This window comes from Lynx rufus, unplaced genomic scaffold (assembly GCF_022079265.1).
Source record: "Lynx rufus isolate CCGP_SWC_20201006 ecotype Redwood Valley unplaced genomic scaffold, mLynRuf1.p SCAF_4, whole genome shotgun sequence".
Classification (NCBI taxonomy): Eukaryota; Metazoa; Chordata; class Mammalia; order Carnivora; family Felidae; genus Lynx; species Lynx rufus.
The window spans coordinates 26,198,001-26,224,238 of NW_025814856.1; the positions used below are offsets into that span (position 1 = coordinate 26,198,001).

A 26,238-nucleotide genomic window follows, 5' to 3' on the forward strand; every position below is an offset into this window, starting at 1 on the left:
AAAACCCTGAGCCCCTTAACCTCCTTTCCCTCAAAAGCTTCTTCAACTCTTCACTCAGTAATCCACTCAGATGGCCACATCCTGAGATTTAACTTCATTTCTCTGAAACACTTAACTTTTACAATTTGGAATTAGAAATTACTTTCTATTATCTAATTATAATATTCTGTTCTTTAACCTGCCTGGAAATTCCCTCCAGTTAAACGCTCCTGGCAACTCCTTTTAAATACATTCCTTCTAGGGATGCAAGAGTGTGGGCTCTGGAGCCTCCTAGGGATGCAAGAGTGTGGGCTCTGGAGCACCAAGGAGTGGAATTGTTGGATCAATGGATAAATGTTTAACTTTATCAGAAACTTCCAAAGATATTTCCAAAGTGGTTATGCTGGAAATTCTCCATCTATGCTGGAAATGTATGACAATTGCTTTATACCTCACGAGTATTTCGTATTTCCTGTGTCTTTTATTTTAGCCATTCTAGTGGGTGAAGTAATGTAACTGTGTTTTTCATTCGAATTCCCCTGAAGCTGGAGCTCTCTGGAGCTCTTCACATGTTTATTTGATTGCATAATCTTTGAGAAGAGCTTGTTCAATTGTTTTTGCCTTAAAAATGTCATTTTTTTTATTATACAGTTGTAGAATATATTCTGGATATGTCTTTTGCCAGATATATGTATTAGGAATATTTTCTCCCAGCTGTGGCTTGCATATTCATTTTCTTAAGAATGTCTTTTTGATGAGTGGTTTTAAATTTTGTTGAAGCCCATTTTTGTCAATTTATTCTTTATTAGGGTTAATGTTTTCTGGGTTCTACGAAATCTCCTAAAAGTGTTTACATTTTTAGCATTTAAATTTAGATCTATGATTTATCTTAGTTTTTGTGAATGGTGTGAAGTATGGGTTGTGGTTCATTTTCTTTTCCCCATATGGATGCTCAGAAGTTCTAGTTCTGAAAAAAGATGCTCCTATCTCTATTAAATTGCTCTCATGTTTGGTTGAGTATCAACTGACTATATGTGTTGTCTATTTCTAAACTTTTAGTGGTATCTATGCCAATAACACATTGTCCTGATTACTGTAGCTTTATACCATGTCTTGAAATCATGAGGTACAATTTTTACGTTTTGAAAATTGTTTTGTAACTTAAGACCTTTGAATTCCCATATATATTTTAGAATTTGTTAATAAATTTTGCAAAAACTATTAAAAAATATAAAAAAAAGCCTTGGGCGCCTGGGTGGCTCAATCAGTTAAGTATTCAATTCTTGGTTTCGGCTCAGGTCATGATCTCATGGTTTTGTGAATTCGAGCCTGACGTTGGGCTCTGTGATGGCAGCTCAGAGTCTGCTTGGGATTTTCTGTCTCACTCTCTCTTTGCCCCCTCCCCACTCGTGCTGTCTCTGTCTCTCTAAAAATAAATAAAAATAAACTTAAAAAAAAAAAAAGAAGCCTGCTGGATTCTGATGGGGATTAGATTGGATATACATTCTTTGGATCCATAAACAACATGTCTCCACTTATTTAGGTCTTCAGTTTCTGTCAGCAACGTTTTATACTTTTCAGTGTAGAGGTCTAGCATATATTTTATTAAATGTATTCCTGAATATTATGTATTTTTGATGCTATTGTAAACATTTTCAAAATTAAAAATTAAAAATAGAATTGTTGAATAACCATATTGTACACCTAAAATGAATATAACTGTTTATGTGAAGTATACTGGAATTAAAATTAAAAACTTAATAAACATATTTAAATTAAAAAAATTTTTAATTTCAATTGTTTACTGATATAAACAATTTATATAGAAATATATAGAAATACAATTGACTTTGGTTATACCTATGCTATGTTCTGTGACCCTATAAAACTCACTTAATCTAGTAGGTTTTGTTTAGTTTTTGTAGATTGCTTAGAACTGTCTACTTAGATGATTATATTGTCTGCAAAGAGAGAAAGTTTTACTTCTTTTTTTATGATCTGTATGTGTTTTATTTCTCTTTATTATCTTACTGCACTTGCTGGGACCTCCAATACAATGCTGAATAGAAGTAGAGTAGATAACCTTGCTTTGTTCCTTGTCTTAGGGGATAAACAGTCACTTTTTCACCACTAAGTATCATTTAGTTGTAGATTTTTTTAATAGGAACCCTTTATCAGGTTGAAAAAGCTTCCTTCTATTCCTAGTTTGATGTAAGTTTTAATCATAAATGGCTAATGAATTTTTGTTAAAAGATTTTTCTGCATTTATTGAGATGATCTTATGATTTTTTTCTCCATTATTCTGTTAATGTGATCACTTACACTGATTTTCAAATATAAGACCAACCTTGAATACTTGATGTTAAGGATTCATATATTTATGTTCATGAGTGATACTGATTTATAGTTCTCTTTTGGGGATTTTAATGTCTTTGCTGGCTTTGGTATCAGAATTATGCTGACCTCATTTTATTCAATGATTTGGGAAATATTCATTCTCCTTTATTATCTGAAAGAGTGTTTAAAATTGGTATTATTTTTTTCTTAAATGTTTGGTAGAATTATACGTAAAGCCTGGATGTCGATTTCTGGACCTGTATTTTCTTTGCAGGAATGTTAATTACAAATTCAATTCCTATAAATAAATATATGGCTATTTTAAATTTTAATTTCCTTTAGTATCAGTTTTAGTAATTTGTCTTTGACAGAAATTGCCCACTTCATCTAAATTGTCAAATTTAATGGCAAAATATTGTTCATAATATTCCTTTATTTTCCCTTTTCCCTTTCATTCTTGATATTGGTAATGTGTGTACTTTTTTTCTTGATTAATATAGCTAACAGCTTATCACTTATTATATCTTTTCAAAGAACAAACTTTTGGTTTTATTTTCTCCACTGTCCATTTTTTTTATGTCATTGATATATTCTCTTGATTATTTAATTCTGCATTATTTATTTATTTATTTATTTATTTAAAAAAAAATTTTTTTTTTCAACGTTTATTTTTGGGACAGAGAGAGACAGAGCATGAACGGGGGAGGGGCAGAGAGAGAGGGAGACACAGAATCGGAAACAGGCTCCAGGCTCTGAGCCATCAGCCCAGAGCCCGACGTGGGGCTCGAACTCACGGACCGTGAGATCGTGACCTGGCTGAAGTCGGACGCTTAACCGACTGCGCCACCCAGGCGCCCCTAATTCTGCATATTTTAGATGCTTCAGATGCAGGGAAATCTGAGAGAGGAATGTTGAAATCTTCATCTAAAATTGTGTATTTATGTTTCTCTCTTTGGATCTGTTACTTTTAGGTTTGCTATATCTTCTACATGAGATGACTCCCTCATCATTATGAAATATGCTTCTTTAAATAATATTCATTTTCCTGCAGTCTACTTTATCTGATATTAACATAGTCACTCTAGCTTTTTTAGAGTTAGTGCTTGCATGGTATAACCTTTTTCTTTTTAAATTTTTCACCTGTGTCTTTAGATTTAATATACCTTTCTTATAAACATTATACTATGGTATCTTGCTTTTTAATTAATCTACAATCTCTGTCTTTTAGTCAGAGAGTTTAGTCCATTTCCATTTAATGTAATTATTCTGATGTTTTTGAGTTTAGAACTACCATCTTGCTATTTGTTTTCAATCTGTCCTATCTGTTCTTTGTTTAGTTCTTTCCTATATTCTTTAGGATTGAATACATTTTTAGTGTCCCATTAATCTAATCAATTGGCTGATTAGTTATACTCCCCCCCTTTTTTTTAATGATTGCACTACAATTTACAATATGAATCTTTAACTTATCACACTCTAACTTTGGGTAATAATAGAATATCTCATGCTTAAGAGACTAAAAAAATGTGTACTAATATCTCTACCATTCTTTTTGTTAATGTCATATATTTCATATATTTTTCTTCTATACCATTATTATTTTTGCTTTCAACAAATACTTTTAAAGAAATTATGATATGAATAAAGAATCTTTTAGATTCATCTACATATTTAACATTACTGGCACTCTTCTCTCATTTACACCCACATTTCTACCTGGTACGTATTTTTTTCAGACTGAAGAACTTCCTTTAATATTTTTGTAGAGCAAGTTTGCTGGCAATAAATTCACCTTTTCAGTCTGAAAATGTTTTTATTTTGCTCCAACTTTTGAAGGATAGTTTCACCAAATAAAGAATTCTAGGTTGACAGGTTTAAAAAAATTTTTCCCCAGCATCATTCCATTATCTTCTTATTCTCATTGCTTCAGATGGGAAGCTGTGATATATTTTATCATTGTTCTCTGGTGTATAATGTATTTTTTCCTCTGGATGTTTTTTAAGATTTTCTCTTTATCATTGATCTTTAGCAATTTATGACATACCAAGGGCATGGTTTTAGGGTTGTTTCTTTTTGTTTGTTTTTTAAGTTATGATATACCATGCTGTGCTGTGGTGTGGTTTTTGAGTGATCTTCAACTCGGTTTGTTGAGCTTACTGGATCTGTGGGTATATTTTTCAAATTTAAAAAAATTTTAACCATCATGTCTATAAATTTTCTTGTGCTCAATCTCCTTGCTTTCCTTCTACTACTATGATTATACATATATTAGACTGGCTGATACTGTTTCACAAGCCATTTGGACAGTACTCATCTCTTTTTAGGCTTTTTTCCTCCTCCCTGTGCTTTTGTTTGAATAGTTTCTACATTTCTGACTTCAATTTTATTGATATTCCACAGTGTTTAACTTGGTGTTAAGTCCAGTGAGTCTCAGTGCCATTTTCTCCATTTTTTTCACTGATTTTACTTCTTAAGTCTCTTTCTTATCTGTCCTCCTCATCTACTTCTTTGCTACTACTCTAATTCAGGCTTATACAGCTCACCTACACTTCTGCATTGCCTCTTAACTGGTCACTCAGCCTCTAGCTTTTCCCATTCTGATATCATAGTTATTTTCTAGAATACAGATCATACTACAAAACTCCTCCATGTTAAATATTTTTTAAATTTCTAATGGGCTAAAATTCAAACTTCTCAACATGGCTTTCAATCCCCTTTATGGTTTCATCTAGCTTTCCTTTCTAGCACTGTAATTATGTACATTTGAATCAGTTAATGGATCAAATGTGACATAAACTTTCATTATTTTTGTTTTTGTGTATTCACAATTTGTCACAAACACACTGTAACATCCCCCAACTTGGCTAGATATATCTGATATTTTCCTTTAATAGCATTTGGTTCCTAAGATTAGCTTGGTGTTCACCAGAGCCCATTATCATTCATTGTTCATGTGTTACATTGCCTCCTCTGCCATAGTATAATCTCTTGATGAGAAAGACTCTGTGTCATTTACCTTTGGATTCCTAACATTTGGCACAGACCTAGACCTGAGCAAGGACTCAATAAATATTTGCCAACTGAAATGAACTATAAATTCAGAAGTTTATTATGACACTATATTCATAAGTCGATAAACATGCATTTATGTCAAGAGAAAATAAAATAATAACTATATCAACCAACATTAACTGAGTGCTTACTATGGGCTTGGCACTATTCTAGGTAATAATTGTTTTGATCCTAACAACTCCTCTAGGAAGCAGGTTCTCTTTTTTTTTTTTTTTTTTTTTTTTTTTTAAATTTTTTTTTCAACGTTTATTTATTTTTGGGACAGAGAGAGACAGAGCATGAACGGGGGAGGGGCAGAGAGAGAGGGAGACACAGAATCGGAAACAGGCTCCAGGCTCCGAGCCATCAGCCCAGAGCCTGACGCGGGGCTCGAACTCACGGACCGCGAGATCGTGACCTGGCTGAAGTCGGACGCTTAACCGACTGCGCCACCCAGGCGCCCCGGAAGCAGGTTCTCTTATGTCACCACGTAACTGATGAGAAAATGAAGCGCAGAGAGATTAACTGACTTGGTCAAGGGCTCACAGACAGAAGTGACAACCAGAATTTGAATCCCTACAAACTAGCTGTAGAGACCACACTTCAACTCTAACAATATTGTGCCTATTCATGTAATTTATGAGGCAATCATCTGTTTTCCAGAACAAACATTTTTATGTAGTTGTTCCTACTTCACATAACCATTCAGGGCCAGCAAAAGAAGGCATGGGACTGCTCTTCTTTCCCCAAATTTCTTCAACATCCATATTAAACTGACAGGTGAGTAGAGTGAGAAAAACAGGTATTTTTAAATGATATTCTCAAAAAGGAAATGAAAACATTTACAAACCTTCAAATAAGCACCAGAAGGTTATAAACATTCTCTAGTATCTTAAATGTATATCTAAATGATCTTGTGTCTAAATAAACCTGCTTCCTCTATTTCCTTCTCATTCAGTGACACTCAAGAAATTAAATACTGTTAAAAACCAAAAACTTCTGTATCACTAGCTTTATGGGAAAAATGATCTTTGAAGGGAAGTTTTAAAAACATTATACCACATTTTCAGTTTGTAATAAAAGCCATAACATAATCCAACAGAGTTGTGGTTAAAGAAAGTACAACTTCTAAAGAATTGTCATTTAAATGACAAACACTGGGTATTTGAGTGGTAAAGGTTACTAAAAGATTTTGGCATTATAATTTATCATACCACTTCCTTATAGCTCCAATGAATGATTCATGCTCAATGATATTTCATACCTGAACTTCCTATTCAGATACAATTAGATATACTATACATTAATGTATACTTTGGTGGCAAGACATTGATGTTCATCTGATACCATCACCAACTAACTAAAATTATATTGAAAAAGAAGATTGATTTCAGTGAGTCTTGACTAAGTGGCTATCTCCATTGTTTAATCTGATGGTTATTAATTTTTCAAATTGCTCTTACCATTGAAAACCTAAGTTAAAAGAAGAAATTGTTGTAATTTAAATGTTAAAGTGAATCACTCATAATTAAGAATAACATGAAAAAAAATTTTTTATTTGAAAGGTTGAACATTTAATGGTAACTGGAATAGTAAGTGGCCTATACATAAATATTCATATTGGTGTGGCTATAAGAATATTTATTTGCTGCCTTTGGCTATGTAAAGGTTTTAGCTAAAGAACCAAGCAAAGTGGAGTATTTAGCAATTATCCTCTAAATTGAGGTTGCAAACTGTATGCTCAGAGGGCGTATGTAGATAACCCAAATGTATGAAGCAGGAAGGGTCTGAATGCACCTGCATTCTTTATAAGTGGAGAGGACTAAACTTCACACAGAGCTCAAAGCTCTGTTAAAAGTGTGCAGTTGCCACTCAGCTTCAGCTGACTGCTCACTGCACAACAGACAATATTGACAATTTCTGATTTATAAATGTTAGCTAAAGAGCTTTAAAAATACTGCGCTTCAAAGTTTACCACCAAAGTATCTACAGTTCCTAAGAAAGTAGATGTGAAGAAAGTTTTGGCAAAAAGCAGAGAACTAGAGCAACACCACACCAACACCAAGGAGGATCCTAGCAATGGCATTCTGAATGGGTGGTGCTCTCTCTCATCTTACTTCTTGCTATAGAAGGTTCCCCTAAAACACTGTTCAGCTTTAATTCGATAAGGGCCCAATGGGAATAGACTGCATTAACAGTGGAAATGAAAGACACTCTGCTGCTGTAGCATCTCTTGGATTGAGGGGAAAGGAGTATAAGTTTTAGAACTGAATTTTTAAATATCTGTTTGAATAGTACAGAATACTTCTGGGATTATCAAGCACATTTAGAAAGGTACATGACAAACTCATTTATTTTCTCTCCCATGTCAGGAGACACAGTAAGATTTGCCAATTTGGTTGAACAAATATTTATGGAGCACTTACTACATGCCATGTACCTATAGGGACTAGGGATAAAAGTCAATTAAGACAAGCTTATAGTCTAAAGGCAGGGAGATACATAAGCAAATATGATTTAGGTACAGACTGAAGAAGGGTTATGAAGATCATGAATCTGTGAATGGCAATGGTGAACTATACCCCAAATATCTAAACCACAGAGGGGATATCATGGAGGGCTTCCTGGAAGATATAGCAACTAAAGACCAAACTGAAGCTATAATCCTTATCTATGACTTAAGACTGTGTCAGGCACTGTTCTAAAAGCCTCATGTTTATATACTTGTGTAAATCTCCACAACAATCTTACTAGGATGTATATCTCATATTACCTGCATTTTATAGATGAGGAAAATGAACAGAAACTTGCACAGGGTCACATAACTAGTAATTGTCAGAATTCAGATACCATGCTCTTAACTTCTATATATTACTTATGGGTTTGTATTTAACAAAATATAAAATAATTAGAATACATTACAAGCAGTTATGACTTGGTGATTTCACTGGGTTGGGGAATGCTATAGAAAAAAATGTCTTATCTTTGCTTATTGCTTAGGACTATCTCAAATGTAAGTGAACAATTCTTTCCAGATTCAACCAGAACACTATAGAAAAAATATTTTATCTTTGCTTATTGCTTAGAACTATCTCAAATATAAGTGAACAATTCTTTCTAGATTCAACCACATTGAGGAAAAAGTTCTAGATATGTTACAAATATTATGACTGCTTTGCCTTTCAAAATTTAGCATGACTTAAACTTACCTAAAATAGCGACCAATTTGCTTTCTTCACACCAGGATTTTTTAAAAACTACATGTAACTATTCTCCACTGAGTCATCTAACTGGAGAGTGGGAAGATGAAGTAGATGAATCAAAGAACACTGCCCCACAGGACCTATTACACATATTACTATTTATTTTTTAGTTTTGGCAGTACACTTTTTATATCGTTAGATACCTGGTGCTGCTAGCACAAATTCATGTGACTTATTTGTTAAATAAGAAATATTGGTCAATCAAGTTCACTTGCGATGTTATCAAGGTTCACTTGTAAAGAAAGATAGTATTTGATTTTCAAATACTGTATTCCTACAAATAACACTGTGTGTGTGTGTGTGTGTGTGTGTGTGTGTGGATTATAGCCATGTACAGAATGATCAGTTAGAATTTAAGAAAATATCTAGAACTTCAGTTAATTAACTGACAAAGGGGACTGAACCCACAAAAGCAAGGTAAAGACAGATTTGATTCATTTAACCGCACACAGAAAAGTGTATTGGTCTCACATACAATTTAACTCTTGGAAACCACCTAACATTGAACTCTAAAAAATCTTAGATGAATAAGGAAATCATACTTAAACATAGAAGGGTGAATGCAATTTTATATTATTATAAATGAATTATGCACCACTAATTGCCCTGTTACAGACTCCAACTCTATTACATATACAGTGAGTTTTACATTGCCTTCTTACATTTGCATGTTGTTAGAGGACTTTTATTTCTACTCAAAGAACTCCCTTTAGCATTTATTGTAAGACAGGTTTAGTGGTAATGAATTCCATCAGCTTTTGTTTGTCTGGGAAAGTCTTTATCCCTCCATTGTTTCTGAAAGACAGCTTTGCTAGGTATCGTATTCTTGGTTGATTTTAAGTTTTTTTTTTTTTTAATATTTATCAATATCTCTTTTATATTTATCATATTCTCTTCTGGCCTGAAAGGTTTCTGTTGAAAAATCTCCCCATAGTTTTACGGGAATTCTTTGTATGTAACTTCTCTCTTTTCTCTTGTTGCTTTTAAAATTCTTTCTTTGACGCAACATGTAATTGTAATATGTCTGTAATATGTCTGTGTAGTCTTATTTGGGGTCCTTTGGGCCTCTTGGATCTGGATATCTATTTCTCTCCCCATGTTTGGGAAGTTTTGAGCCATTACTGATTTAAATACACATTCTATCCTTTTCTCTTTCTCTTCTTCTTCTGGAATTCCCATAATGTGAATATTGGGAATATTCCCATAATGTAAATTTGCCTTGTGTCTCATAATTCTCATAGGGTTTTTTCACTCTTTGTCATTTCATTTCACTTTTTACTCCCCTGACTGGATAATTTCAATTGCCTTGTCCTCCAGGTCACTCATTCTTTTTTCTGCATGGTTGAATCGCTTTTGAAGCTCTCTATTGAATTCTTCAGTTCAACTTCCTATATTTTTCAGCTCTAGCATTTCTATTAGTTTATTTTTGATGTTTTCTATTCCTTTGTCAAAAATCCTGTGCTGTGTGTAGTTTGTTTTCCTAAGTTCATTGAGTTGTCTGTCTGTATGTTCTTGTAGGTCACCAAACTTCTTTAAGAAGATTATTCTGGGGGCGCCTGGGTGGCTCAGTCGGCTGGGCGTCCGACTTCAGCTCAGGTCATGGTCTCATGGTTCGTGGGTTCGAGCACTGTGTCGGGCTCTGTGCTGACAGTGCAGAGCCTGGAGCCTGTTTCAGATTCCGTGTCTCCCTCTCTCTCTGCCCCACCCCTGTTCACACTCTGTCTCTGTCTCAAGAATAAATAAACATTTTAAAAAAAAGAAGATTATTCTGAATTCTTTGTCTGACACATCACAGATCTCCATTTGTTTAGAATCAGTTATTAGAGCTTTATTAGTTTCCAGGTGTCATATTCACCTGACTTTTCATGATCCTTCCTTATACTGGCATCCATACATTTGAGTAAGTGGTAAAAGCTTTCTTCTAAAATAAATGTATTTAAGATCCCCAAAGGTGAGTTATTTAAAGGAAAGTATTAATCACAGGTTGTACACAAACATGGTAAAGTCATGAGAGTAGTACTAAAATAACTGAAGTTTGAGAAAGACTAGTCAAGTCATATCAGGCTCAAATTTCTTGGCCTGTAACCTACAGTTTATATCTCCAGACATTATTGCTGCTTTAGGTCTTAGAGGTTACACAATAGGCATAAAATCTCCCAACCTATATCTGACTGTTGTATTACAGGACTGCTGTTTCCTTAAGGCTATTTTTTGAAAATCTGGCCACAATGATTAATCATTCTTTGTTCTCCAAATGTGTACCAATTTCCAGCCTTCAAGCTTCTGTTCATGCTGTTCCTTCTGCTTGGAATGCTCACTTCCCTTCTCTATCTGTTGAATTCTTACAGTCCTTCAAAGGCCCAACTAACTGTAATCTTCTTCATGTAGCCTTTCCTCATCCTGCAGTCAGATGGGCTTCTTTCCCTTTCATGGTACCAGTAGAACTTCTCTCTTCACTGAACTTTCTATCAGTTTTGGTAATATTCCAGATGCTCAAATAATTACATTCTCCCACCTAGTGGATTTTAAGCTCTTTCATGGGAGGGAAAGGAAGAGTATGCATTTTATTCATTTTTATATACTTAACAAAGTACCTTATACACAGAGTAGGCCCATAATTAGTATTTGCTGAATTTAAATTTAATATTTTAAGCAACATTCATGTGACACTTACAATTTTGCGCTTGATCATGAAAAGTGGGATTTTTGCATGGAGAGGAGTTGAGGACAGTTCCTTATGGACCGTTGATAAATACAATCTTCTTTTAATGTTCCCTAAATCAGTAATTCTGAAAAAAGAAAGAAAAGAGAAAGATTTTCATCAATATAATAACCGCTGCTTTGGATAATCATCAAAATGATATAGTTTATCATATAGGCCCTTTCCAATAGGGAGATCAAACACAGAATTTAAGAACTGCCTTTTTTTTTCTTTCAAGGAGTAATAAAGTTTCTTCCTTAAATTCAAAGTGCTCACAAGCCTGAATGTATAAATTCACTTAATATGCTAATTTATTTCAGTACTCTACACTAGATTTCCACAGTCTTCTAGCCTATGAAAAAATTCAATTTGTATGAACTGAGAAACTGCTAGCTTTTAATAACCATGCTTGTTCCAGCCCCTTAAGCTTGTGTTATCTTGGGACATACTGTCACCTACTAAATAGGAAAACATTATGGGTTTCTTTCCCTAGAAATGCACCTGTCATTTTATATAGGCTCTTAGTCTGCTTAGAGACAGACACAAAACACTGACTGTCGGTTTCACTTCCTAAGCACATATCTTCAAACCAGAATTATAATACACAAGTTTATTGCTCACTATTCAGGTCAAGCCGCAGTGATACCAAGGACACTGAATTTGAACATCTTTAATAGATTTAGACCACAGCCGTGATCACAAAGATTAGGTTTGCTTCAAATTGATAGAGGCTCATTTTTATGTTCTGCTTCCTTTAGGTCTCAGAGGCAACAGGAGGCTTAAAATCTCCAAACCTGTCTCAGGCTGCTATATGGTAGAGTTGATGCTTATTAAAGACTGTCTTTTTACCGGAGAATAGTGATGTTTCTACCATTTTTAGCAACTTTATCTACATGTACAAACTGCTAATTTTCTACAATTAGTAATCCCCCAAGCTGACAACATTTCATTCAAATGAACTACTATTAATATTTACAGTGTAATTAAATATTTTAAGTCAACATAGCCTTTTCTTTTTTAAAAGATGTTTATTTATTTCACTTGATCTTAGCCAAAAGGCCGAGAAGCAATAAGATGTTTATTTATTTATTTGGAAAGAGAGAGTGTGCATGCAAGTGGGGGGGGGGGCAGAGAGAGAGAGAAAGAGAGAAAGAGAGAGAGAGAGAGAGAGAGAGAGAGAGAGAGAGAGAGAGAGAATCCCAAGCAGGCTCTGTGCTATCAGCGCAGAGTGCAATATAGGGCTTGATCTTACAAATTGTGAGATCATGACCTGAGAGCCAAAATCAAGAGTCAGATGCTTACCCAGCTGAGCCACTCAGGTGCTCCAACATGGCCTTTTCTATAGCTTTTCCTTATCTCCCTTCCTACTTTTCTAATCTCATTATTTCTTCCCTCTAAAATACATATTCTTCTGTAGAAAAACTACCAGTGAACAATGTTAAGAATAAATACAGTAAAAATTAGATGAGATGAATTCAGAGTATGCCCCACCTAAAAATTATACCCTACCTGCACTAAACAATACTATAAATTTATTTAAAAAGCAATAAAGCCTTTCAATCCATAGTCAGAGGTAAGGTTAAAATGCAAAAGTGTTAAGCTTACTGCAGTTTTATATTTAGATGTATAAGTAAATATAGTATAATATTTGCCCCAAGGCAGTGTCTTCAAAGTGGGATGAGCACACGGGGAGGTGGGGTGGTTAGAGCTATCTTTCATCCCATCCTTTACAAATATTATTTTTGTGCACATTTCCAAATAAATGTGTTTTTGAAATAAATAAATGTACCTATGTGGTTAGTGTGCTCAAACATTCTACCAATAGGGCACAGGATCAAATATGTTTGGAAAGCATTGTCATGTTATTAGGTCTCTTGTGTAAGAAGCTCTGATTAGAAAAATAGAAGGAAAACCATATTGGGATTCTGGAAAAGGAGAGGGAAGAAAAAGTTCCCTCACATCATACAAAAAGTTTGGTTGCACCAACCAAAACTCAGTTGAGCACAATCTTATTAAAGCTCTGCTTTGCTTATAGAGAAAAGACTATGTCATTTTTATTTGAACTGGTAAGGATCAAACTCCAGAAGAAGGTTTGAGCAGACTACCAGTTTATCAACATATAGAACTACAAGAACATTCATTCATTCACATATTTAAGAAAAAGGTCACTGAACCAGACAGTATCCTGGAGTACACTGGGGAATATGATGGTGAGAAAAGCAAGGTAAAAAAGGAGAAAGAGAAAAAATAAATGCCAGTTCTCCTAAATGCAATGAAGAAAACAAAGAAGAGACGGAATTAGATAACATCCAGAAATGATCTACTTTATAATAAAGCCAGCAGGGTTAGGTAGGACCTAGGAGGTAAAAAGAGGGCTTAAAGTAGAAAGGGTAGCCTAGAGCCAAATCATGCAGGGTCTTTAGCCAAGGTAAAGGGTTTTATAAATTTACTGTTCACACTAGGAGAGTCAACATTCCACCTTGCATGATGAATGGATATAAAAACAAATAATTATAGTCTCTTTGATTTCTTTATTTTATATGTATAACTGAAATGAGGATTTTAGAGTACAATCTCATGTGCTTTGATAAATGTATACACTGATGTAATCACCACTCCAAACAAAATATAGAACATTTCCATCACCTTAGAAAGTTCTCTCTTGGCCCCCTCTCATCAATCATCACTCCTGATTTCTAACATCATGTCTAAGTTTTGTCTGTTCTCAAAATTCTTATAAATGAAATGGTGTAGCATATACTCTTCTGTGACTGGCTTTTTCACTTAACATGACATTTTTGAGATTTATCCATGTTGTAACATGCACCAATGGTTCCTTTCTTTAATTGCTGAGGCTTGTATGGCTATGCAATTTATCTATCCATTCTCTTGTTGATGGATACTTATTTCCGGTATGGGTTTCTCATAAATAAGACCTGTCTGAATATGCCTGTGAGTTTTTTTGAGAACAAGTATTTTCATTCTCTTGATAACTAGGAATGGGATTACTGGGTAGTTGGGGAATAAATATGTATAATTTTATAGACTCTATAGATATTTTATAGGTTTCTCATAAATAAGACCTGTCTGAATATGCCTGTAGAGTCTTTTTGTGAACAAGTATTTTTATTCTCTTGATAACTAGGAATGGGATTACTGGGTAGTTGGGGAATAAGTATGTACAATTTTATAGAAATAATTCTACAAAGTGGTTGCAGTGGTTCCATACTCTCAACAACTTTTGGTACTAGCAGACTTTAATCTTAGCCAATTCTGGTTGGTTAGAACAAATATCATTGCGATTTTATTTGCATTTGTCTTATGAATGACACTGACTACTTTTTTTTTTTTTTTTTAAATAAGCTTTATGCCCAACATGGGACTCAAACTCACAACCCTGAGATCAAGAGTCGCTCACTTCAATGACCAAGCCAGCCAGGCACTCTCACCTTGACCACTTTTACATGTGTTTACCGGTATGTCTTGTGTAATGTCTGTTAAGTCATTTGCTCAACTTTATTGGGTTGTTTTCTTATAATTCTGAGAATTCTTTATATATTTTGGATATTTGTCCTTTGTCATATATATGCATTGTGAATACTTTCTTGCCTATTATCATAATGGTATCTTTTGTTAACCTTTTATTTGGAAATAATTTCTCACACAAAAGTATCAATAGTACACAGAAACTCATATACACATTATCTATATTAGCTTATTGCTTAATGATACCTTTTGATTAGCATAAGTTTTTAATTTCATGAAGTCCAGCTTATCATTATTTACAGTCGCACTTTCTATTTCCTAAAAAATCCCTGCCTAGCCCAAAGTTGCAAAGAAGATACTTTTCTATGTTTTCTTCTAGATCTTTATAGTTTTAGTTTTTCATTCTATGATCCATCCAATATTAATTTCAGTATATTATGTGAGGTAGTGGGTGTGGTCCTTTCTGTATGTTTATCAAGTTGTCCCAGCACTATTTGTTAAAGATTCTCCTTTTCCAAATTGAAATGCCATCGTACTTTGCTGAAAATCAATTGTATATGTGTGAGTGTGGATCTATTTCTGGGTTTTCTATGGATCCATTTGTTTCATTTATCCATTCTTCCGCCAATGTCACACTGTCTTGATCACTCTGGATCTGTAGTAAGTCTTGAAAGTAGATGAAGAAACTCTTCAACTTTTTGTTTGTTTTTTGTTTTTTTTTTTGTTTTGTTTTTTGAGGTTCATTAGGCCCTTGCTTTTCCAGATAGATTTTAGGATCCACTTATCATTTTCTATAAAAAAAAGTTGTTAAGAGTTTTGGATTGTGTTGAATCTATAAGATCAATTTGGGGAGAACAATACTGAGTTACCCAATCCACTCACATGGTATTTATTATGTATTTGTTTAGGCCTTGTTTAATTTCTTTCACAATATTTTACAGCTTTAATTTTAGAAGTCTTGTGCAGCTTTTGTTAAATTTATTCCTAAGTATTTTGTTTTTTGATGTGATTGAAGATAATTGCTACTAGTACATAAAAATTTCATCGATTTTTGTATATAATTATTTCTGTGACCTTGCTTAATTCACACATTACTTTTAGTAGTTGTCTTGTAGATTCCTGAGGATTTTATACATAAACCATCATGTCTTCAGTGAATAAAGACTTTATTTGTTTTTTTCAATATTTTTATTTTTTATTTTTTTCTTGCATTACTGCAGTGGTTAGCACCTCCAGCATATACTAAATTGAAATGATGAGAGCAGAAAACCTTGCCTTGTTCCTAATCATAAGGGAAAAATGTTCACTATGGTTCTATTACATATCATGTTAGATGTAAGTTCCCTTTAACATATTGAGGATCTTGTCTTTTCTATTTCTAGTTTTTTTAAAGGTTTTTTTTTTTTTTTAATTCATGAAAGGGTATGGAATTCTGTCCAATGCTTTTTCTGCATTGAGATAGTCCTGTTGTGTTTCTCCTTTATTCTGTCCATATTTTGAATTATACTGATTGACTTTCAAATGTGAAACCAACTTTGCATTCTTGGTATAAATTTCAATTATGCTAGTATTTTGTTGAAGAATTTTACACCTGTGTTCATGAGGTACATTGGTTTGTATTTTCTCATGATATTTATATCAGGTTTTGATAACAGAGTTAAGCTAATCCCATAAAGTGATTTGGGAAGAGTTTCCTCCTCTTCTATTGTCTGAAAATTTATTTAAAATGGTGCTAGTTTATTTACTTTTATTTTTAAATGTTTATTTATCTATTTTGAGGAGGGTAGGGGCAGAGAGAGGAAGAGAGAGAATCCCAAGCAGGTTCCATGCTGTCAGTGCAGAGCCAGATGCAGGGCTCGATCTCACCAACTGTGAGATCATGACCTGAGCTGAAATCAGGAGTCGGATGCTTAATCAAATGAGCCACCCAGGTGCCCTAAAATGGTGCTAGTTTAAATGTTAATAGAATTAATGTAAGTCTAAAGCTTTCCTTGTGGGAAGATTTTGGTTATATATTCAATTTAACAGATTATGAGGCTATTCAGATTTTTAATTTTTGTTGTTTCAGTTTTAATACATTGTGATTTTATTGCCTTAAAGTTGTTCATATTATTCCCTTTACTATCACTTAACATTAGTAGGATCTGTAGTGGTATCCTGTCTCTCATTCTTGACATTGGTAATTTGTGACTTTTCTCTTTTTATTATTCAATCCCTCTATGGTTTATTAACTTTAACTTTTTAAAGAAACAACTCTTGGCTTTGTAGAATTTCTCTATTCTTTGTTTTCAATTTTATTGATTCTTGGTTCTATGTTTATTTCTTTCCTTCTACTTATTTTAGGTTTAATTTGTTGTTTTTCCCCCTTCACTTCTTAGGGTGGAAAGTTAGATAATTAATTTTAAACCTCTCTCTTTTCTCATACAAACGTTTAAAACTTATAAAGCTTTCCTCTAAGCATTATGTTAGCTGTCTCCCACAAATTCTGATATGTTGTACTGTAATTTTCATTCAGTTTGAAATATTTTCTAATTTCCCAAATGATTTCTTCTTTGAATCTTGGGTTACTCAGATGTGTGCTATTTAATTTCCAAAAAGTACAGTCTTTCCTATATATTGCATTGCTATTGATTTTTAATTTAATTCCATTGTGGTCAGAAAACATACTTTGTTAAGTTTCCTTTTTAAAAAAATGTAGTAAGACATTGTTTGATTCAGAATATGACTGATGGATGGTCTACATGCACTTGCATTTCTTATTTTTTTTTATTTTAAAACTTTAAAACATTAAAAACTACTTTTCCCAAGTTTACTTAGTACTGATCCATTTATCTATAGGCCATTCTTTCATATTTCTGGGCAAATCTGGCACCTAGATCACAATTTTCTTCTGCCACCATTCTGGGTAACTTTATCTACACAAGAGAGCAAAATTTAATTTAAACTTAAACCTTTTCCACCATGACAATCAACACATCTATTCCATTTTAGCACCTTATACAGATAGCCCTACTTTGTAGCCCATCATCACTAGGAATTGTTCAACTTCAAGGTCTCCATTTCAAATTTTCTTCCTGATTTCATTAATTCATTCAACTAGCATTCAGTCAATGCCTTAACAGCACAACACAAGGCACCAGAGATATGGAAGTAGCTAAGTTGCAGAAATCATTCTCCAGTGTGGAAGGAAAAATAAACATTCTTCAGTAGCTGTTTTAGCACATTTCATAGACGTTATCTTATTAGGTCTCACAAAAATCCTTCACTAAAGGCAGTATATTCATTCTCCATTTTGTAGATAAGGAAATTAGACTCCATAAACTAAGGAAGCTACTAGTGTATGGAAATACAGCTAGGTAAGTAGCAGAATGTTAAAATTGCCTCTTTAAAATCCACCACGATTTCTGTGATATGACTGTATGGTCACTACCATAATAGCCTGAAGCTCTTTCATTCATTCATGCTCAGTGGCCACTATTTGCCACATGCTGTGCTAGCAGTGACAAGGCTGCCTTGGTGCCCTCCTTGCAGAACCACAGCCAAACACTTTCAATACAATACTTGTTCATCTGATAAAAACCACATACCCTTTTGCTTCTCCCTTTCTCACTCTTTTAAAACCATTTCCTGCTCAATTCTGGCTTCCAGTCTGGATCCAATTTTCTAATAGGTCACAAACATGTGTCTTACACTATGACTCCAGTTAAAGCCTCCTGAAAGGATGATACAAAGCTAGAAAGATGAGTGTAGTAATCCACTAGAATGTGGTAATTCATCTAGAGAAAAAATATCTACCAAATTTCAGAAGGTCTTTGTGCTTGGCACACAATCAGAACAAGTGACTTAGACTTCAGTTCTTGATGTATGCATTCCCCAAAGAAAAGGTAGTGATATTATTATTAAATATCTATTAGGGGTGTCTGGGTGGCTCAGTTGGTTAAGTGTCCAACTCGATCTCGGCTCAGGTCATGATCTCACAGGTCCTGAGACTGAGCCCTGCATCGGGCTCTGTGCTGACAGTGCAGAGGCTGCTTGGGATTCTCTCTTTCCCTCTCTCTCTGCCCTGCCCTATTTGTGCATGTTCTCTCTTTCCCTAAAAAAAAAAAAAAAAAAAAAAAAAAACAAAAAACAAAACAAAAAAAACCTTAAAAAATAAATATCTATTATGTATTGAACATTTCCTATATGCCAACACTGTATTAAGTATTCTAGATGCATTATCTCACAATGCTCTCATAAACCCCACAAGATGTCTATTAGTATTATCTCTACTTAACAGATGAGAAAACTGAAGCTTTAGTTCTCAGACACGTAGCAGAATGCAGATTTAAACTCAGATCTAATTGATCCTAGTACCTACTACATTCTTAACAAGATGCTGATTTTCTTTTGGGCAGACAGTGCCTATAAAAACATCCATAGTAGAAGAATCTTTGCTCCTGGGAACAAAATATTTAGCATCTGGTAACTAAGACTGTTTGGCTGGACAGAGCCCATGTTTGCCTTTGTAAGTATGTGTGTGCATGTGCACACACATTCCATTCACAAATTCTTCTTTTAAAAATTTGTAAAAAAACAAAAACAAAGACAACACCCCTCTGATTCAGGAACTATTATCTTGCAATTAAAAGCTCATAGGTTAATCTGACTTTCTTAATTTTCATGTTCTTGGAGGTCACTTCACCGTGCCACCATAGGCTTCACATACTTACAATCCTCTCAGTTATTAGTGAGGAACCCTGTGAATCACTGATTCTGCCCTGTTTTGAACATCTGGGCTTCACTGTTCCAATTAGCTGTCAAGCTGAGGAAAGGACACAGGTGCAAGTAGTTTATTGGAGAGCTGATTCCATGAAACAGGAATGAAGGAAGAGGGAGAGTAAGACAATAAAAGAGGAAAAGCCAAGATAAGAATGCGCTGTCAACAATACTGCTATAGACCACAGGGGCTGCATCCCACCAGGATGTCCAGGACCATGGAAACATGTACAGAGCATCTCCCAGAAGTGTCCACTTGAAGAGAGGAGGTGGGAGCATATATTCTCTACCTTCCAACTCCCCGCAATGGTTAAGGGTTGCCTTGGGGGGCCTAACCTCCCTAGTATTTTCAGGCTATGCCTATCTGTGGGTGGAGTAGTAGGCTCCCACAACATCAAAGAAAGTCCTGGATGGCACTTTATATGGGAAGCTATCCAAGCAAGCTTGCTCCAAACCACCCCTGCAGCTGCAGCTGATATCGGACGTGGACCCAGAGGACGTGACATGGAACACTGGAGTGGGCTGCCACAATGACAATACCAGCATGCTTTCTACTTAAACATACTCTCCCTCCTGTTGTTTTTTGGTGCCTTTGCTTATGCGTTTCCCTTGAAAGCCCCTTCTCTGATTATGCCAGCTGAAATTATATTCATCCATCACAGTTTGGGTTGTAATGCTACCTCCTCCCTGAAAACACCTCAGACTCCAAATTAAAAATAATTACATCTTTTTTTTTTTTTTTGACTCACCACAACATGTTTTTCAACCTCTATTACTGAAGTTCTTTCATTCCCTCTTGGTGTTCTAGGTCAGTAACTACAGTCCATTTTATGGGCCATAATCTGATGCAAATATGCAAATCTTTTCCTTTGTTTTCATGGGTGAATAACATGCAGTTCCATAAATTTCAGTTTTATCACTTCTAGTAACATTCTAATTGAGTTTAAAAGGGTTACTAGCATTTGGTACTCCCAAGCCCATTTTAGAGTTTCAAGCAGTCTCTCATTCTAAACTCCACAAAGAAGTCTGACTGCCCTGAAAGGTTTGGTGATTTGTAAGAGTTCCCAGTACGCACATGTACAAACACAACAGAGGTGGGATTTCTGCAGTTTGGGGAAAGGACAATTCATTATCAATTCATCATCAGTGTTGTCTTGAGTTAATAGTAGTTTCTGAGTACTGCTTTTTTTTTTTGTGATCAATTGTTATTATTCTAGACTACTCATTATCAACAAGTGTGGAAATAAGCTGTAATGGTTAAGAGCATTAATTTCAAAGCCATACTTTCTGTGTTCAAATTCTGGCTTCACCATTTCTTAGCTGTGTGACAGCAGGTATGTTACTTAACCTTTTGTACCTCAGTTTCTTTATTAATAAAACGTGGAAAACCATAGTACTCATAAGATTGTTGTGAGGACTGCATATGTAAGCGAATATAAGAAAAATGCTCAGAATAGTGCCTGGCACACAGAAAATTCTAACTAAGTACTAACCATCGTCAACTTGGGTGGTCGTGGATTGTTTAGTGAATGCTGTGTATTTTTAGCCTTTCATTTTCTACTAACTAAAATATTTATTAAGAAAGAAAGGCCCCCTGGGCTGTAAGGCTCCCTAAGAATCATACAGTGGGTACACAGCCCAACTTTGTCCTTGTAGAGGTCAGGTCTTTGGTTTGCACAAAATAGTTCTCCATCAGACCTAGCCATTATGGCTCTGATCTCTGGAAAAATTTCTAAATGCTCACGTGCCCAGTTTAGGACAGAGGTATTAGGACTAAGCCACTCATATGGTGATGAGAACTTAATCTACTGTCTTTGCAAAAATAAATATGCAAACCTTCCCTATCTCATAATCAAGAATACTTGGTTTTGGAGGGAAAACAAAATCATGTGCTAAGCTTAAATGGTTCTGAAAGCAAGCTGAATTGCTACTTTAAAAAAATTAAAATTAGTCATTCATGAGAGAGAGAATATAAATGCATATGTGTGAACTACTTAAAAGCTTCATTATGCTCATGTGCTCATGTGCTTTTTTGGGGACAATTTAGTTGCTGTAAGGAAGGCTGCTTGTAAAACAGCTCTTCAGTTGTAATACAGGCTTGATTTTCACCATCTCAAACCTCCTGTGACCTAACAAAGCAGAAAAAGACAAGCAACACTGGCATTGCTCCTCTTACACTTAAAGATATATATATTTTTAAAAACCCATATATGAGTTAATACATTTTTATATCTGTAAGTGGGCATTCATAGCTAAGGGTCAGCAATGTAATAGAAAAAGTAATGAGACCATGTTGAGAAAAAATGGGGTAGTCAACAGGAAAATCAACCTCATTTATTATAATATTCTAGTGATCAGCAGGTGTATAACTCTTTCAGCTATGGTCATTAACGACATTCATTCCAAACTTAACATCTACATTTGCAAACCATTTGAAAGTAAAATTACTTTCCAATTCAGTTTCCAATTTGCTTTTATATCTTCATCTTTGATTGACAATTTTTTTTTAACAATGGCAACCTCAGTGAGTATTTGAGTAAATGGTAGCAACCATCCAATAGTGTAGATAAACTCATCCATTTAGATTACCTATTCACTTTTCTTCCGTATATACAATCATTTACAACCACTGAATGTTCACTTCAGTTTAAACTTGCAAAACTGATGTCAGGCTTCTGGTGATTAGATTCATTTATTAGAATTATTTGTTCTTAAAGCCAAAGTGGTATTTATTTTTTTTATCATGACCTAAAAATGACCAAATTTGAATGCACACCTTCAGTGATGCCATCAAATAACTCCAGGTATAATTGCAAGAAAATAGTAAGTTTGCAAAATGGTACATTTAAATGTGTGCAATGATGTTTAGGTATATAGTTAACATGGCTGTGTACTGAAATTTAAAGTCATGTAGAAGACGCATAAGATACATTCATTCCTATGCTTCATGATCACCACAGGGAATTTTATTCCATTAATCTTTCCCAGGTCCTTTCTACTGAAGTTTAATTCATTGAGGATTCTTTTGTCCTTTATAAAGAAGAATAGGAATTCTGAACCTAAGATGCTTTCATATGTTTAGTAAAACACATGGAGCCCTCTTTTTATAATTAGCATTCATTACAAAGCATATTTCACAGGTATGACTTTAATAACTGGTACTCTTTGAATTTTTCTCTGAATATAATTTGATCCCCTTTTAAAAAGCAGCTTTATTGAGGCATAATTTACATGCCACAAAATTCACCATTTTTAGGTGCATCTTAATGGCTTAGTTAGGTAAGTGTCCAACTCTTGATTTCAGCTCAGGACATGATCTCACAGTTCATGGGATTGAGCCCCGCACTGGGCTCTGTGCTGTCAGAATGGAACCTGCTTGGGATTCTCTCTTTCTGTCTCTCTGCCCCTCCCCTGCATGCATGCTGTCTCTCTTTCTCTCTCTCTCAAAATAAAAAAATAAACTTAAAAAAAAATTCACTACATTTTTAGTATATTTAAGGAGTTATGCAACTATGACCAGAATTCAGTTATTGAACATTCCCATCATCCAAATAGATCCTGCATACCTGTCTACAGTCAGTTCCACTCTCATCCCCACCCTCAGGCTATCCTGAATCTGCTTTGGGTCTGGAAACTTGTCTTCTCTAGATATTTCATATAAATGGAATACAGAATATAAATTTTTTTGCATCTCACATCTTTCACTTAGCACAATGTTTTTGACATGCATCCATACTGTAGCTTGTATCATTACTTTTTATTGCAGAGTAGTATTGTAATATATGGATATGCCACATTTTGCTTATCCGTTCACCAACGGAATTGACAGAATTATAGTTTGTCTCCAGCTTTGGCCAATCTAAATAATGATAGTAAGAACATTCATGTTCAACTCTGGGTGTAGTCATGTTTTCACATTTCATAGGCTAACACCCAGGAAGACAGCTATTGTGCTGGGTATGGGGCGGTATCTCACTGTGGTTTTATTTTTTTAATTTTCTTAAGTTTTTATTTAAATTCCAGTGTAATTAACATAAGTGTAATATTAGCTTCAGCTGTACAATACAGTGATTCAACATTTGCACACAACACCCCGTGCTCATCAGAACAAGTGCCCTCCTTAATTCCCATTACCTATTTAACCCATCCCCAACCCATCTCCCCTCTGGAAACCATCAGTTCTCTATAGTTAAGAAAAAGTTCAAAATAGAACTACCCTACGATCCAGCAATTGCACTACTAGGTATTTACCCAAAGAATACAAAAATACTAATTCAAAGGGATACATGCACCCGAATGTTTATAGCAGCATTATCTACAATATTCAAATTATGGAAACAGTCATTGTGGTTTTAATTCGCATTTCCCTAATGACAAATGATGTTGAGAATATTATCATGTGCTTTTTAGCCATTTATCTATTTACTTTTATGAAATGTCTATCCAAATCTTTTACTAAGTTTTAAATTGGGTGATATATTTTCTTACTAATAAATAGTAAGAGTTCTTTTTATATTCTGGATACAAGAATGTTATCATATATATGATTTGCAAATATTTTCACCATTCTGAGGCTGTCTTCATTTACTTAAAGGTGCCTTTAAATGCAAAACTTATATTTTTTTATAAAGTCCAATTTATTATTTTTTATTTTTGTTTTGTTGACATATCTACAAATGCTTTGCCTAACCCAGGGTTATGAAGATTTCCTACTGTTTTCTTCCAGAAGTTTTATATTTTTAACTCTTATATTTAGGTCTACAATCCATTTTGAGCTAATTTCTGTATATGGTGTGAGGTAAGGTTCTAATTTTTTTGCATATGGATATCCAAATGGCCCAGCATCATTTGCTGAAAAGGCTATTTTTTTACCTACTGAATTGCTTTAGCAACTTTGTAAAAAAAATCAACTTATCATAAACGTAAGGTTCTATTTCTGTATGCTACTTCATTTATCTATCTTCTTCATGCCAGTACCATACTGCCTTCATTACTGTAGCTTTATACTAAATTTTGAAATCAGTAAAGATAAGCCCTCCACCTTTGTTCTTCTTTTGCAAAACTGTTCTATTATGAATCTTTGAATTTCCATATAAATTTTATGATCATTTCATCAAGTGCTGGAAACATTATGGTAAGTGAAAGAAGCTAAACACAAAAGACTACATACTGTATGGTTCCACTTATATGAAATGTTCAAAATAAGCAAATCTCTAGATGGAAAGAAAGGGCTGGGAGTAGCAGGAGGCGGGGAGTAACTACTCATGGATGCAGGTACTTTGTGGGTGATGAAGCATTCTAAAATTACGCAGTGGAGATGGTTGTACAACTCTGTGAAATATACTAAAAACCACTAAATCATACATTTTAAGGGGAGGATTTTATGGTATGTGGATTACATCTCCACTAAAAAAAAAGCTGTTATGAGTTCAATCACTTATTGGTGATGGGACTTTGGATAATGGGAAATATAGCAGAAAGATACAGAAAAGAGTAAGCATCACCTTTGTTGGTGATGCCCTTGTGCTTTAAGAAAACATTCATTCAATGACCCACAGTCATTGTTGTAGGTTCAACTGTGTTCCCCAGAAAAATATGTCCAAGTCTTAATCCCTGGTACCTATGAATGTGACCTTATTTGGAAAATGGGGTCTTTGCAGAAATAATTGAATTAAGATAAAGTCATGCTAGGTTAAAGTGGGCTGTAATCCAATGATTGGTGTCCTTATAAGAAGATGGAAATTCAGACATACACACACAGAGGGTACCATGTGACTACAGAGCCAGAAACTTGAGTGATGCATCTATAAGCCAAGAAATGCCAAAGATTGCTGGCAACTGCCAGAAAAGCTGGCAGAGAGGGGCATGGTAGATTCTCATTAAGTGTTTCAGAAGGAACTAACCCTGCTGACACCTTGATCTGGGACTTTTAGCTTCTAGAACTGTGAGATAATACTGTTGTTTCAAGCCACCTAGTTTGTGGTGATTTATTATGGCAGCCCTAGGAAACTAACACAGTAATATTTACATCTTTATTATTAAAGACAAAGGGTTTCAGGAACTAGAGTCAACCTCTTGGGAGTTTCAATTCCTTCATCTATAAATTGGGGATAGTGCTCGCTTCGGCAGCACATATACTAAAATATAAATTGGGGATAATAACATCTGTCTATTCATCATGCTGAAAAATAAAGAATAAATAAATAAATAAATAAATAAATAAAATTAAAATTAAAAAAAATTATAAACATGAAAATGAGAACACTGCTACCTGTGAGAAAAAAGGGAAATTTGTTTACACAGCCATCAAGTGCTAGATACTGTTCTATTTGTTGGGATAGGTGGTGTGCACAGATGTTTGCTTTCTTAATATTTTATGATATATTTCTTGGGCATATGAGTGCTAGTCAAACCCTTTCTGTACTATCCCCAGAAAATCAATGTAAAACAATAGTTCCTTTTAATGTCCTACTCTCTTGTCTTTTTGGCTATATTAATAAATAAATACAATAAAATACAAAATTATAAAAAAGAAACTGTGAAGCACTTTGTAAATATAGGATATTACTCCTCCAGATGTATGTTTCTAATTGATTTGTCAGCTCTAATTTATTGGGTTTTCTCTTTCCTTTTCTTCAAGATCATCTGTTTTTAAGCAACAAT

The 26,238-nt window shown here is 34.4% G+C and overlaps 1 protein-coding gene across 1 annotated transcript in view; it reads right to left on the minus strand.

The window, feature by feature from the left end:
* CFAP20DC (CFAP20 domain containing) overlaps positions 1 to 26,238 on the minus strand; it is a 232,124-nt gene that overhangs the window by 138,774 nt on the left and 67,112 nt on the right. Inside the window, exon 5 of the mRNA XM_047097108.1 lies at positions 11,305 to 11,419. Within this exon, the coding sequence (XP_046953064.1) occupies positions 11,305 to 11,419 (115 nt within the window). The remainder of the gene's footprint in view (positions 1 to 11,304; positions 11,420 to 26,238) is intronic.